The sequence below is a fragment of the Myotis yumanensis genome, unplaced genomic scaffold (genome assembly GCF_028538775.1).
Source record: "Myotis yumanensis isolate MYYU_CA2020_CCGP unplaced genomic scaffold, mMyoYum1.0.hap1 SCAF_5, whole genome shotgun sequence".
NCBI classification, from domain to species: domain Eukaryota; kingdom Metazoa; phylum Chordata; class Mammalia; order Chiroptera; family Vespertilionidae; genus Myotis; species Myotis yumanensis.
The window spans coordinates 73,041,338-73,057,944 of record NW_027223756.1 but is presented as its reverse complement, the minus strand read 5'-3'; the positions used below and the strand labels follow the sequence as shown (position 1 = coordinate 73,057,944).

The window sequence follows — 16,607 nt, the reverse complement described above, 5'->3', positions numbered from 1 at the left end:
GGAGAAGTCCTATTTGAATCAGGAATAACTGGAATGTGAGAAACAGTAGAAAATGTGTAGTCTAGTTATGAAGGGTAATAAAGTATTACTCTTAGCAACATAAAACTGATGGTTAAGTATGATTCAAAGTGCAACTAAAAGATGCTAATCATGCAGTTTAAATGATAAAGAGAGCTAACATTTATGTTCAATTCTAATTTTATCATCACTAGGTCACTATAGTTCAGTTATTTCTCCAAAATCGCTTACTGATCCAAAACACGAATTTTTCTAAGTCTCCTAAGAAAAATGCATTCTCCTGACTTGTAATCTCTTTGCATGGATCTGACTTTTTTATGCTCTTCTCCGAAATACCTTTCCTTTAGACCACCCCATCTTCTCCAGCATCCTCTGGCCAAACTTGGAGTCATCATTACTCCACCTGGTATTTCTTGGATCCAAAGCCCACTTCTGCTTCCGCCGACCTGCAAATGACAAAGTATCTCCTTAGCAACTTACCTTTCAAACCTGGAAAATACCACACAAATATTCACATACCTAATACACACACACACATACTTGCATAAAATATTAACATACATTATGTTTTATTAGCTACAGGTACCAGATTCAGCATCAGATTGGATCATTTACCCTGATTTCCAACAATATATTCCCAACATACAAACTGACCTTCTAAGACAAAAAAGAAGATATTCGCTCCGAAGATGACAAATCGAAATACCTAGACATACCATCAGTTGGGCCTTCCACAGTCAGCTAAAGGCAGCAACCTATGAATGCACCAGCAGCAGTCATTACCGCTTTATGCATTATGTGCCATGCATTATGTGCCAAACGCTCCCCACATATTAGATTCCATTTTCAGGGTAACCCAGTGAAGGTAGATATTCTTATCTCCATGGATGAGAAAACCTGAGGCTTGGAGACAGAAATGTGCCTAATGTCCCTAAGCAAAATCCAGAGCCTTTATACAAACAAAGGTCCTACTGACATCAAAGCTTATATTCTTAGTCCATGACATACAAAAGTCATTATGATCCTGGGGAGTCAACTGTGCCCTCCACACAGGTGATCTACAGATACTAACGATACCTTCCCTTCTCACCGAAATGCCCCAAAGTCATATGATTCCCTCTATAAATTTCCAGAATAAATTATCTGCTTCCGTTTTGACATTTAATTAACATTTTTCTGTATTATGGTTGTTAATATCCATCTCTTAGTGTTTCTATCCTATATAATAAAAGGGTAATATGCAAATTGACCCTAACAGCAGAACGACCAGAAAGACCGCTTGACCAATCATTATGAGGCGCACTGACCACCTCTCGGTCCCTATCCCCGGCGGACAAGCTCCAATCACCCAATGGCGAACAGGGAACAGGGAGTGGATGGCGGGGGATGTAGGTGACGCCAGGCCAAGGCCCCCACCCCACCAGTTGCCCCACACAGAGGGTAACCCGCAGTGGGGGGAGGGGCGGGGCCAGCGACCGGGCAGAACAGCCAACCTCTCGATAACCGCCTCCCCTCCCGCCCGCCAGCAGGCTCCGATCACCTGATGGTGAATGGGGAACTGGGGGTGGGGGGGGGGGCGGGGGGGCGGGGCCAGCTGTGGGCAGTGGGGGAAGATGGCCCTGATCACAGGCCAGGCCTAGGGACCATAGTTATGCATGAATTTCATGCACCAGGCCTCTAGTTATGCCATAATCTCCTATGGCTCACATTTGTGTCTTATTCTTATGATTCATTGCAAGAAGTAAAAAACACTGCCCATAAGTAGTCACTCAATAAATATGTGAATGAATGTGCAAAGGAATGAGAAAAAGGAAGGAAGGAAGGAAGGAAGGAAGGAAGCACAAAAAAGGAAAGGAAGAAAGAAATAAAACTGAATTAAGGGACTGTTTTGAGTTTCTTCAAAGTAAGTATTTTTTTAATATAAACAAGTGACCATTAGGAACTCAAATTCATCAAGGAAAATCGTGGCAGAGATATAGAACCTCAAAAGTTCAAAGAACAAGAATATGAAACCCAAAAGTAAATTGTGGCCAAGTGAGAAATTTGGAGGTCAAGGGTCATTATCATTCACTTACTATATCAACTGAAGCCCAGAATCTCACTATCAACAGCAACTTCACCCTTTGGCCATCTCAAAACATAATTTTTAAAAACATAACACCACCTGCGGTCAGAGGTGCTCACAGAAATGCATGTAAAATCAACACGGAGAACCATAACTATGCAAAAATAAGTAAACTTTTACAAGCATGCAGAGAAGGGCTACTTAGAAAGCAAAACAAGTTGGACTCAAATTTATAGTGTTTCCCAGAAGAACGGAGACCCAAAAATGCTGCATGTGACAAAGTTACCACTTTACATATCTTAGTAAATACTCAGCATACCGTTGCCTCTACTGATAAACACATACCAGAGACGAGCCTTGTTAACCAGTGTTCTCTCTACAGAGATCATGTCTCTGGCACACGGTGCTTGGCAGGGGTCTCTGGCTAGGGCTTGTGCGAAGCAGACAGTTTTGAGAATGACTGAGCCCACACTCTGCAGTTAGAACGGCATACAGTTTATGTCACATACATATAGTATATCGACAGCAGACTATAATGCTCACACAAGAGACTGGATGGCTAGGGAGGTCGGTTCTGTTCTCCAGGAAAATGGCAGGTATTCTCAACCAATAGGGCAGGGTAGTGTTTCCCAAAAGATGTTCAAGGCAGGGAGGGGCTCCCCACTACATTTAAGAAGAGTAACGCTGGGTAAAACAAAATTTAATGGTGTTCCATACTAGAGACTTTCTCAGACTTTTAATATGCAACTGTGTAGACCCTGCTAGAGGAGGGCAGAGCTGGCATGCCATGTTTCCCGAACTTATTTGATCAGAATTCTACTTCCCTAGAATACTTTCTGGGTCTAGAGCTGTAGCAGTTTCTAGGTTTGGGAACTCCTGGCAAGGAAAAGACTATCGCTGGTCTGTTCAGATTGGATCCACTTTTACATATGCTTTGTTATTCTTATTCCACAAAGAATAAGAATATTCTATGCTTAGATGGCAGCTCTGCTAATACCTGTGTGCAGAAAAGAGTTAACCTAGCAGGCCTGACTGCTAGCTATCCTTCCAAAGTCTTGCTTACAAGGCTGGCCCTTGGCTGGGAACTCGGGTTTCAGGAAGCTTCTTACCATTTTCAAAAATGATGAGTGGCTCACTGTGTCTAACTGTTTACACAAACAACATGGTTTATGCCAAATACCTGCGCCCCTTCAGAGAGTGGAATTTTGGTACATGCCAGGCAGAGGCTGACTAGGTGACCAGCCCCCAGTAAATACCCTGCACACTGTCTCTTAAATCAGATGGATTTAATTGATATCTTCAGAGCATTTCACCCCCATGCAGCAGAATATACATTCTTTTCAAGTACACATGGAACATTTTCTAGAATAGACCACATTAGGACACAAAGCAAGTCTCAATATATTTAAGAAGATTGAAATTGTATCAAGCATCTTCTCCAATCACAATGGTATGAAATTAGAACTCAATTACAAGAAAATAACTGAACAACACATAGAAGCTAAATAAAATGTTACTAAACAATGAATGGGTCAACAATGAGATCAAGGAAAAAAAAATCAAAAGTACCTTGAGACAAATGAAAATAAAAACATAAAAACCCAAAACCTATGGGACACAGCGACAGCAGCCCTAAAAGGGAAATTCACAGCAATATAGGTCTACCTCAAGAAACAAGAAAAATCTCAAATAAACAATGTAACTTTATGCCTAAAGGAACTAGAAAAATAACAGTAAATTGCCCAGCCAGCGTGGCTCAGTGATTGAGCATTGACCTATGAACCAGGAGGTCACGGTTTGATTCCAGGTCAGGGCACATGACCAGATTGTGGGCTCAATCCCCAGTAGGAGGCCTGTAGGAAGCAGCCAATCAATGATTTTCTCTCATCATTGGTGTTTCTATTTCTCTCTCCCTCTCCCTTCCTCTCCGAAATCGATAAAATATTTTTAAAAAAGAAAAATAATAAGCCCAAAGTGAATAAAATAATAAAAATTAGAGTGGAAATAGATGACATAGAGACTTAAAAAAATGTAAAAATCAATAAAACCAAAAGCTGGTTCTTTGAAAAGATAAACAATATTGACAAACCTTTAATCAGACTCATCAAGAAAAAAAAAGAGGACTCAAATAAATAAAATCAAAAATTAAAGAGGAGAAATAACTGGCACCAAAGAAATTACAAAGGATCATAAGAAAACATTATGAACAACTATATGCCAACAAATTGGACAATATGGACAAAATGGATAAATACCTAGAAACATACAATCTTCCAAACTGAATCAGGAAGAACATTGGAGGTATGGTGTAGAGAGAACTGAAAATATTCCCTTAAAATCATGCAATTGTAATTAGTGATGTCTACAAAAAGACTTTACACCTGTATACCAATTCATACTTCAAACTATTTCCACATTCACCATCTCATTGATTTTTTAAGACAACCTACTGCTAAATAAATGAAGTTTTTAAATACCACACAGAAACTAATCACGGAAAGAGATACAAATGAATTAAGCAGAGCCAGGGCCAATGTTCCCTAGTACCTACTGAATTAAGCACATATCAAAGAATATTAAAACCAGAAGAAACCTCAGATATCTAGGCTCTAAGCTCACCATCTAAAACATATTCAATTCTATGAGTCCCTATTTCGAAACAGTAGAAAACTGCTGGTCCTAGTAGCAACAATGTAAAGCTAGAGAGACAACTAGATCAGTTTTGTCCATTTCTAGCTCAATGACCTGGGGTGAATAATTTTCCTCTGAACCTTAATTCCTGCTCCTGTAAGCTGGAGTGGAGCCTACTCCATTTCGTTTTGTGCTCACAGCCCTCCATCCCCTTAGTTAAAAGAATGCTGACAGCATTTATGTCACAAAATCCCAGAGTAGTTGCTGTTGGTCTATTAAGTAAACGGTTTCGGTTCCTGGTCACTACCTACTTCCGAAGTTATGACCAAAGCACCACTGCCCTCTGGTGGCATTCCGAAGTTACGCAGCCGCTCCAGAAAGGGAATCAATGAATTTCACAAAGTGGCGGTAAATGTCAGAGGCAAACTGAGGCAGGACGAGGCATCTCAGTAAAGTTAACACCGCCACAGTCTCACTTAGCCTTGCACCCCCTAAAAAAGGCTTCTTCCTGCCTTTCATGCTTCTAATCTGTTCGCTTTTCCATTTCTGGGTTGCATACATCGTCGAGAACGGGCCGTCGATGTCTGAGGAGATTGTGCCGGCCTCATCTCTTTCCAACCCGAGGACGCTGAGGTTCAAGGGAAGCGAGAAGAGCCAGTTGGGGTCCCCAGGACCCGTGTCCTGGTGGCTCATTCACACCCCCCCATACCCCCGCCCCGCGCGCCCCGCTCTAAACGTGACCCTCGCGGTCTCTTTCACCAGCAGACCGGCAGCGAACTTCTGGAGAAGGCTGGGCTGGGAAATCTCCGCGGCAGGCTGGGCAAACCGAGCCCAGCTTCCCAGGGCTCCGGCCCGCGGATCCTCCACCTCGCTCAGCGCTAGCGACTCGCAGACCCTGCTGCCGGGTCCGGTCCGGCACGCCACCTGGACCTTCACCCTCGCGCCCCGGTCGGGCCTCCGTGCCCAACACTCACGCTCAGCCAGCATCGACATGTCGCAGAGCCTGTGCCCACGCGGGCGTCCGGACCGGAGCAACTGGAGCTGCGCGGCAGAATGCTAGCGGAGAACTTGGGACAACCGGACCTGACGCGTGCCCCGGAGACCGGCTGCGGCGCGGGCGCGCGCTGGTGACGTCAGTGAGGCGCGACGGGCTTCTCCACCACGCGAGGGCGAGTGGGCGGGGCCCGGAGTGTTCGGGGGCGGGGCGAGGCGGGGAGGGGCGGGGCGCGGAGTGTTCGGGGGCGGGGCGGGGCGGGGCGCTAGGTGGGGAGAGGCCAGAGACCTTTGGATCTAACAGAGGAGTATCGATTCCTTAGGTTAAGCCATTTCCTGTACTAAATGATTGGATATACGTAAAGCCTTCGTAAGAGCGTTTGGCGCAGAGCAAGGGCTCTCATCATTAATTACTACATATCAGGCATGTGCCTTCTGGAAATAAGAAGTGAACTCAGCCCTCCAGTAGCTCAATATCTTCTGCGGAAAAGAAAATGTAAATAATAGTCCCAAGTACCCTCGGCATCATTTAAAACGGTGTGGACACAGAGTTGTAGAAACTCGCTTGGAGGGGAGGACTGCACGGTGGTGTCCCGTCTCTTTTCTTAATGTCCTACCTCTGCTGAGATAGATAGAGAGAGAGAGAGAGAGAGGCAAATAACTAATGTTATCTCTCTTTTAATAACACGATGCCTTCAACACGACAAAGCTGTTGTTTTTCTCATATTCCTCTCTGTGTCCACACCAGCACCTTGTCTGTGAATTTTAACTAAAGTGCCTCTGGCTCCAGAGGCGTTCCATTGAGATTCTGACAATGAGAATCTCAGACAGACAGTAAGGATATGTTTTTGGGCAGGTGACTCTCCAGTGAACTTTGGGTGACAGTAGACATACGTAGAACACAAAGAAAGCAGCCAGGTGCCAAGCGAGGCTATGTAAAGGACTAGAGTCCTGTTCTAGATGAATTCAACCTTTAACTAGGAATCTAGACAAACAAGGTAAACTTCTCTGTTTTTTAAAAAAATATATATATATTATTGATTTTTCACAGAGAGGAAGGGAGAGGGATAGAGGGTTAGAAACATCGATGTGAGAGAAACATCGATCAGCTGCCTCCTGCACACTCCCTACTGGGGATGTGCCCGCAACCAAGGTACATGCCCTTGGCCAGAATCGAACCTGGGACCTTTCAGTCCGCAGGCCGACGCTCTATCCACTGAGCCAAACCGGTCAGGGCTTCTCTGGTTTTATGAAACTCAGAAAAAAATAACCACAAAAGAACAGTTGCTGCTATTGGTGAGTACCCAGGAGCCGAGGGGGATAAAGAGATGCAAAATCAATGGAATTTTCACAGTCAAAGCAGGAAGCAGGTAAGTTGTGACAGAGGGAAGAGGATTAAGGTAGAGAGTTGAACTTGCACAAAATTAAGAAGGCCGGATCACACAGTCTTAAGATAATTACCTGAACTGTTTGATTAGACCAGAGACTGAAAGGTAGTTATAGAGCATGGACAATTGAGAATTGATCAGGAAGTCAGCATGTTTTCAAGCACCACATATGTTAGCATATGATTTCAGGAAGATAATTTTGTCTCTAGGATGGTCAGAAAGATTGAGGATGCCAACCACATTGACCATCCCTTGTGTGGGACACTGATCAGCTCACAGTCTCTGGATTTGTTTCATGTATACAGGGTGTCCCCCCAAAATTTATAGACACTTTAACAGCTGGTTCTATTACATTGTGAAAATGAAATGTATTTTAACAAGCACTGCCTTTATAATTATTCAAAGTGTGTATACATTTTTTTTTAACCCCCTGTAGAAGTCCCCTCTCACCCTGGCTGGTGTGGCTCAGTTGGTGGTCATCATCTGGTGCACTGAAAGGTCATGGGTTCGATTCTTTAAAAAAGAAAAATGCCCCCCCCCCTACTACATGAACCTCCTTGCCAGGCCACAGCTGACTAGATGAGGTATGCAGTCAATTCATAGGAAACCCACGAACACTGACATGTGCCAGCCTGAAAGCTGGGCAAGCGTGGGATGACGGTGATCAGCTGCACTGATCAGAGTCTTCCTCGTGGCAGTTTGCGCCAGGAAGTCGAGAGCAACCACCAGTTAGTAGAGAGGGCTTTGTAAAGTATGTTCTCCAAGTTCTGTTTGTGATGGTCTCACCTTGAAAGTAAGGAAAAGGCAGGCGGGAGAGAAGTTGCAGCGAGAGAGGGCATTTCCACAAAACATTGTTATCATTCTCTCTCCCTGGAGAAAGAGCAGTAAAAACAACCAATGTCCGAAAGGTTTTTTACATTTTTATTTCAATTTTTTACTTAAGATAAAAGTAAAAGTAAACCTATGTATGATCCAGCAATCTCACTCCTAGGTATTCACCCAAGAAAAAATAAAATGTCCTTTACAAAAACATGTGTACAACTTATAGCAGCTTTATTCACAATAAGTCACATTTTATCAACTGGTAAATAGATCAGCAAACCCGTGTATTCTTGCAATGGGATGCTAGTCAGCAATGGAGACGATGTGCCACGGGCAGGGATACTGTGACAGTGCGTGGTGAGGCTCGCTAAGGTGGGGCGTGGGAGGGCATCCTGCTGAGGAGATCCTGCTGGGGTCCTGGAGCTGCTCTGGGTCCGAGTGAACTTGCTTCAGACCCTGAGAGCCGTCTCAATCCCTCACTTCTGCCGGGTCCAGTCATTTGCTTTTCTTTCCCTTTTAGTCTTATTTCCTTATGACCTGGTGGTCTCCTTATAATACACGTCCTCTTATTTGAGGTGACTCAAGTGAGCATTGGTTCTTAAAACCAAAAGAGTGGAACAACACACATGGGGTGGTGCTTACGTTTGCAAAGGCAGAAAATCAGAATAGCAAGTTGTACCTACGTTTGATCATCCATAGTTCATGTAATTTTTAAAAACAATGCATTGACGAAAAGTCTAGAAGAGAACACCTGAGTCACTACATTTCTCATTGGTAAGCTTATGGTCATTTTTTTAATCTTCCTAATGATTTAAAATTTTTTCTCCTGATTATGGTTCACTTGTTCCTGCTTCTTTACACACCGGGTAACTGTGGAGGCTATGCCAGGCATTCGGTGTAACATGGTTGGGTGCTGCAGGCTTTTTTTTTTATTCCTGTAAGTACTTTGTTGTGGGATCCAATTAAGTCCCATGGGAACAATTTGATCTTTTTGAGACTGTGTGCCCCCAACAGTCTTTTAGTTTAGGTAGCGCTCCCAGGGCAGCACTTCTCTGAGGATTCTGTCCCATGCGCTGTGTGTTCAGGGTTCTTTCTGCTCAGGAGACACAGTTATTCTTGGCCGCACATGCAAGCTTGGGGATTTTCCTTTCTCTCAGTGGTTCTTTCCGGTGGTCTCTGTACATGTGGCCCTTGCTCAGCAATCCCTGGGAGACTGTAGGGGACCCTCTGCTGTGGTTCTTGTCCCCCTGACTCACGGCCCTGCAGGTCCCAGCTACCTCGATCTTTGTCTCCTCAGCCCATGGAGACCTCTGGGTTCTGTTCAGACTCCGCCTCCCGGGCTGCCGCCTGGAAACCCTCTCCAGCAGGAAAGAAGGGCACTAAGAGTTCATCTCATCTACGCCCCATCTCTCAGGGGTCACAGGTCTTCACTGCCCACTGCCAAGTGTCTGAAAACCACTATTTTGTATATTTTGTCCAGTGTCATAGTTGTTTAAAATGGATGGGTAAATCCGATCCATTATCCCATTGTGGCCGAAAGCAGATGTTCCTAATACTTTCTGAATGTTTCCAAGTTTCTACAATTTGTGTACCAGCTGTGTATACCTACAAAAGTCAAGTCCTTAAAAAGTAAAGTGGTCTTATACAGTAACTCGAAAGTTAGAAACATGAGAAAGGTTTAAGCCAACAAACCAGATTTTACCTTCAAATCAATTTTTCACTAGTGACGACAGATAAACATGAAATGACAGAGAGTAGAAAATTAAAAAACAAAAACAAACCACCACCAAAAACAACTGAACATTTCAAAGAACATTTTGAATTTCGGTAGTTCCGTGTATAGTGTGGTGGTTGCGGGAGAGGGGCCTGGAAGCAGACAGAAAGGAAGGGAGAGCTTCGCTTCCTCATGTAGCTAAAGCTCATTCTGCCATGGCTGTTGGCCGGGGGCCTCCGTCCCATCTTCCCCACCGACCTTTGGGGATATTTCTCTAACTTGCCTACGGAGAATGGACATGATCCTTGGAGTCTGCTTTTGTCAGTTCTCGGGGGACCTGTGTCTGTCATTAACTCCCCAAATGAGCCAATCTAGTTGCTGTTACACAGAGAATGGAAGACTCATGACCTCCTGGAGGATTTCTCCTGCGTTCCTTTGTCAGGCCTCAGGAGGAACAGGCTGAGAAGCACCTGCCCACTGGGAGATGCAATGCACTGGAAATGGATGCTTGATCGGATACCTCGCTGAGATTGATCTACGCATTTCCTGGGGGGAGGGTATCCGGGTTTGCTATCTTGTTTGCCCTGCAGGCTGCTTTAACCCTGGCCCGGTTTCTGCTCCTTATGTCTCTTCGTCAGGAGAATGCGTCAGTGATACTTTTCTTTCAAGTTGGCACGTACAGTTAATACCAACTCAGGACTCGAGTCTTCTAGGCCTCCTGGTATAGTTCTCCTTGTCCTCGCTTTTTATGTTATAGAAGCTCAAATAGGAAGACAAGACCCAGCCAAGAGCAGTGTGAATGGAGGCTCTGTATTGGTTCCAGTCCAGAAATGCCTTCTGGCTTCCCTGCAGCAGGTCCGGCCTCAGCTTCCTCCTGTTTATACTGCCCATCCAAACGGTGTGACTTCAAGCTTCAGCTTTCACAGAATCTGTCCAGTGCCACAATGGAAAATCACGTCTAGAGACCCAATTCAGAGAATGACGTCCAAGGAAAAACTCCGGCTTCTTCTCTACCTTACAACTGTTTTCTGTATTGTCTTAGGTTATTAGCCTCCTCAAGCTTTTGAGCAAGGTGGTGAAACTTTAGTTGCTTATATCTTGAGATGTTTTCAGGGTGGCAGGTGGTAGCGGAGAGGGTGGAGGGGGATGTGGACAGGGAGGTTCCTGCAAAGGGAACAAACAAAAACAGGGAGGGCTCGGCCGGCGTGGCTCAGTGGTTGAGGTCATAGTTTGATTTCAAGTCAGGGTACTTCTGGTTGCGGGCTCAATCCCCAGGGTGGGCTGCAGGAAGCAGCCGATCAATGATTCCCTCTCATCATTGATGTTTCTATCTGAAACATTGATGTTTCTCTCTCCTCTCCCTTCCTCTCTGAAATCAATAAATATATATTTTAAAAAACAACAGGGCGCGAGTTGGGGTGATGAAAGGAGGACGGGGGGAGGGCGGGGGCGGCTGACTTTGCCATCTGCTTGGGAGGGTCTCCAGACCTGAGCTGCTGGCTGAGGCCCCCTGTCCTGAGAGCAGGAAAACATCATGTCAGGCAGGGACTCTGCCTTGGCCATTCTGAGTGACCATTCTGGAACCACCTATGGAGGTTTCTCAAGGTTCACTGTTGATTCTCCTTGCCCCTTTCTAGAATCTTCTTTCCAGCTTCTGCTGCCCATGGAGCATTTGGTATAGTCTCTCCTCTCTACGGTGATTTTCCTGGTGCAGTAATTAATAGAGTGAGCTCCGAAGTTAGAGAGTTCAAATCCAGCTGTGACAGCTGCAGGTTATGTCCCTTCTCTCTCCTTTCCGCTGTCCCGTGATGTTGCTGTGAGGATTACCCAGAAACACACGGGACACACAGTATGATGGCTGTGGTGCTATAACGCTGTGAGCGGCCACTCCTGTGTGTCCTGGGAATACGGGCAGCTCTTGGGGCCGAATCTGCCCCATCCTTATTCTTCACGTCCCTCTTTCATTTTCTTCTGCCACTTATGACCTTGGGCAGGTAATGAAATGTTCTATGCTTCACTTTCCACATCTGTCTGTCTGATCAGGGAAACAATGGTACCTGCCTCCAAGGGTTGTGATGCTGTTTAAAAGGAAGCCATTTAATGAATGTTCTAAATGAAGCCTTAAATATTTCAGGACAGTGCCTGGCATGGAGAAGGAACTCACGAATGGTGATTTATATTTGAGTGCAAACTGTTTTGTTTTTAACTGCGCCATGGCCACCATCTTGATCTGTCCAGGAGTGATCTCAGTGTAGGTAACAGATGAGAGAGATTCCTGGGACAGGGAGACTCCTTCGGACATTGAACCTGTCAGAATTGTAGACCTGGTAAGCCACTAGCTGGGGTCACAGCTTTGACCCCAGCTACATAGTTGTGTAATGATAAGATCTGATTTTAATTTGCATTTCCCTGATAGCTAATGATGTTGAAGACGAGGTAGTGAAGATGAGGCCATGATCATGGAACACAAATACTCACATTGGGGGATATTTTAAGGAAATCTCTGTAAGTCCTTTAGAACATTTTTGACTTACATAGAGTTCATTCATATTTAATCCATCAAAAAACACTAGTTATGCCCAGCCAGTGTGGCTCAGTGGTACAGCATCGACTTATGAACCAGGAGGTCATTGTTCAATTCCTGGTCAGGGCACATGCCCGGTTGTGGGCTCAATCCCTAGTGTCGGGCATTCAGGAGGCAGCCGATCAATGTTTCTCTCTCATCATTGATGTTTCTATCTCTCTCTTCCTCTCTTTAATTAATAAAAATATATTGGGAAAGAAAACTTAGTTATGATTGATATTGTTATGTAAATAATATCATTTGCAACACAGTGGGTGCCCCATTGTTTAAAAATCCCACTTTTAAAAAGAAAAAGAGTATATATAATAGTATATATATATATATATATATATATATATATATATATATATATACAGTTAGCACATGCATGGAAAAATTTGGGGGAGACTATATTCCAAACTGTTAATACTGGCATTTTCAGTGGATTGGGGAAAGGAATTACAAAATACTATTTTATGCAATATATATTTCTAAATTGTCAGAACTTTAAAGTCATAATAACATGTTACTTCTTTATTACATCAGAATAGTTTAAATATGCATATTCCATTTATTAATATGTAAAAAGGGGGTGTGCATGCTCCCTTTAAAAGTATTGTCTTGTATGTGAAACAGACGTAAGTATCTGGCCTGGAAGTTTAACTCCATCTCATCCTCTCTACCCCAGGCATGCTGGAAACCTGTGGTGAGCGCAGACTGAGGCAGAAATATAGGAGTGGGAACCAGCTGACTGTGCTTGGGGCCCTCTGTAGATGCCCTTGCTCTGCGCACGAGCTTCCTGTTTGCAGCAGCTCTGCTCACCAGGAGTCCACGTGACTTCACACTCCCCTCAGCTTTGATTCTGACTTTCCAGCTTCTACATCTATCTTAATTAACGTGTGTCTTTTAGGGATCTTTGGCCTCTAAACTTCCACTTCTTGATCATGGTTTGACTTTCTTTGGTGTTCTGGCCCTGATTTCTTCATTATTTCTCCTGGTCCAGGATTTCAGGCACCAGGAGCACCTCTCTAGCTCTGTGCAAGCAGCCCTGCCTGGCACGGCCTATGACACAACTCCAAGGAAATTTCTAGATAGCTAAGAGGGGATCTCTGAAGAAGTTAGTAATATGACTTGGAAACTCCCTTCTGATTAAGATGACAACCGCAGTATTTGCAGGCAGACCAGTGATCTGTGGCCTTGGTTTTCATAGATTCATCCAAGTTGTTGCACGTATGGACAGTCTGTACCTTTTTTATTTCTGAGTAGTATTCCAAGGTATAGATGTATCACTGTTTAACCATTCACCTGTTGAAGGATTATTGGGCTGTCCATTTTTTGACTATTACTACACATTGTTGTATAGGATTTTGTGTGAACATAAATATCCGTTTCCTTGGGATAAATACCCAATAGTGCAATTGCTGAGTCATTAGGTAATTGCATGTTTAGATTTGTAAAAAAACAAACAAACAAAGAAATGTGTTCTAGAGTGGTTGTACCATTTCACTTTCCCTTCCACAATGTATGTGGTCTTGTGTTCTGCATCCTCTCCAGCACTTGGTGTTGTCACAATTTTTTAGTTGTGTAGCAATAAGATGTGATTTTACTTTGCATTTCCCTGATGGCTAATGATGTTGAACATCTTTTCATGTGTTTTATTTGCCATACTTTCATGATTTCACTCATCTATGGCCAACCATGGTCTGAAAATATTAAATGGAAAGTTACAGAAAAGAATTTGTAAGTTTTAAATTGCATGCCATTCTGAGTAGCATGAGGAAATCTTGTGTTGTCCTGCTCTGTTACACTTGGGACGTGAATCATTGCTTTGTCCAGTGTCTCCACGCTGTATATGCTGCCTGTCCATTAGTCATTTAGTAGCCAAAAGGGTTATCAGATCGACTGTCACAGTATTGCATTGCTGGTGTTCAACTAACCCTTGATAATGACCCCAAAGGGCATGAGTAGTGATGCTGGCAATTTGGATGTGCCAAAGAAGCCATTCAGTGCTTAAAGAGTGAAAAGTTGAAAGTTCTTGACTTAATAAGGGAGGAGAAAAAATCGAATGCTGAGGTTGCTAGGATCTATGGTAAGAACGCATCTTCTATCCATGAAATTGCCTAAATTATCAATTTAACTTCATCATAGGTATATATGTGTAGGAAAAATATATAGTATATATAGGGTTTGGTACTATTCTCGGTTTCAGGCATCCCCTGGGGACCTTGGAACGTATCCACCTTGGATAAGTGAGGATTACTATATCCTCTTTGGGAAAATATCTGTTCAGGGCTTTTGTTCATACTTAACCATTTTTAAAAAGTTAATTCTATGCATAGAAAGTTCAGCCATTTGACTCACAGAGCTGTAGAAAGCACCATTTTACACATTTTAGCAACTTGTTGGGGGGTTAAAAAGACATATGCTGTGCCCTGCCCTCCAGCTTATTCCTCCATCAAACAATTAAAGGTATACTGCACTGATGGGGGCCAGGTTTCAAGATACCAATTGGACCACATTTTCTAGTGGTCAAGGTCACTGTGAGTGGTGAAAGTCATATGTCATACACTTGAATGTGGCGTTATCTCTGGTGGCAGAAGGAACGGGCTGCACCAGGGTCCTCTGTTTGGGGTGGGCTTGCCCATCTGGTTTTCTCTCTCTTCCTCTCTGCATATACCATATGGCAGCCTTATAGGTCTTCAGCCAGCTGGGGAAGGAATTAGACATTGAGTTTTCTCTCTAACTTCTTCTCACCTTATTTGCTTTGAGTTTTCTCCTACCTGGCCCCTACCCAAACCTTTGATTGCCAGTCTGCATTCAGGCTCTGTGAGTACATAGCCTCTTCTCCATGGAAGTTCCTACCTATGGTGTCAGGGCATCCAGCCTCCTCTTCCCCCCCAACGGCCCACCCACTTATCTCCTCATTCCCCCCTTACCATCTCTTCCTCTCCTGGGCTCACCAGCTGCCTCTGAAAAGCCTTTGGTCCAGTCAGAGGCCATGCTCTGCTCACATGGATGCCAAGAAGCACCCAGAATTGCCCACTCCAGGATTATCTGCCCCTCCCCCACCATGTTAAAGGAAAAGGCACACACACACTCTTGTTATTAAAATGAACTGTTTATATCATCTCAGCTGAGTCAATACATTATAATGTATTAAAATGGAAAGGTACAAAATTGAAATAAATACTTTCTGATTCATGTATAAATCTTTTTTTTTGTCAAGATGACTTTTATCGTCAGTACATGTCACAAGAAAACATTTAAAATGACACTGAAACAATCATTTAAATCATGGTGCATGGAGGAAAAAGGTAAAGAAAATAACTTTTGGCTTGTTTTGGCATGAGACCTTGATACGATTTGGGTTCCCCAAAACCACGTGAAGGGTGGTAAAATAGAAATGCTCAAAACTGACTTAAAAAAATAAACAGGCTTTACAAAAACCCTCTTTGTGATTAACCCAGCCACTTCTCTACATGGTCTGCGCTTACAGTAGATACATTCATTATTGTCCATGGGAAGACAGCAACTGCCTTTCGTTTTAAAGAGCTTGGTGGAGAGGCTGAAGAAATACGCTGCAGCTGAAGGTGGGGAGAATGCTCAGGAGAACAAAAAGTCTAGATGGTCCTCAGGAATGGCACCGAGAGTGAGGGGGTGCGGAGGGTCTCTGGAACAAGAGGTGGAAGGGAGGGAGCGTGAGGAGTCCAGATCTGAAGCAAAGCAAGTCTGAAGGTCGTCAGGAGTGACAGTGTGGGGTGGGGATCTCTCCATCCGAGCAGTTCTGGGTTTGCCCTCAACCTGGGCACGTTTCTGGTTCAGCAAGAGGGGCTGGGACTCTCCTCAGGCACAGCAGCAGGGGGAAGACGGGGACAGGTATAGCGCTTCACAATGAATGCCACCAAAGGGGCTTTCTCTTCGGGTTCTGACTGCTTATTAGGTGGTTGTTAAGGCAATAAGGACTTGAGCAAACTAGAAGTTAAGGGCAGCTAAATTCAGCCAGATTGAAGGTAAACAAAAGGTGAGAAGAAGTCCCTTTCTCCTCAGCTACCTTTCCCCCCAAGCACAGGAGGCCCCGGAATTTACAGTACACGAGTAGCAGAGGGCGTGCCCTTTGGAAGGCTCCATGGAAAAGAAGGCTCTTCCTTGACTTGGGGCAACTTGACCGAAGTTTCTACTCTCCAGACTCTCTTTCCCGAGGTCCTCTCAGGAGGGCAGGCTGTGGGCACCCAGCTGTTGAGTCAAAAGTGGCAGCACCTAGGTTTGTGCAGAGTTGGGGCAAGTCCTTTACTATAGACTATCTGGCCCATCTCAAAAACCTTGAACACCACGCATCCTGGAAAGCCAGGCCTGATGCTCACAGGTCCCAGTGAGACTTGTGTTCGGCTGGAGGCAGAATTAGCCAGGGCTCAG

General features: G+C 44.3%; 1 protein-coding gene across 2 annotated transcripts in view; it reads right to left on the bottom strand.

The window, feature by feature from the left end:
- PINX1 (PIN2 (TERF1) interacting telomerase inhibitor 1) overlaps positions 1-5,814 on the bottom strand; it is a 75,323-nt gene extending 69,509 nt beyond the window's left edge. For both annotated transcript variants that reach the window (XM_070415498.1, XM_070415499.1), the window contains exons 1-2: positions 5,689-5,814; positions 355-464 (exon numbers count right to left, since the gene is read on the bottom strand). In XM_070415498.1, the coding sequence (XP_070271599.1) occupies positions 355-464; positions 5,689-5,707 (129 nt within the window). In that variant the 5' untranslated portion in view covers positions 5,708-5,814. The remainder of the gene's footprint in view (positions 1-354; positions 465-5,688) is intronic.
- Between the last annotated feature and the right edge of the window lie 10,793 nt (positions 5,815-16,607).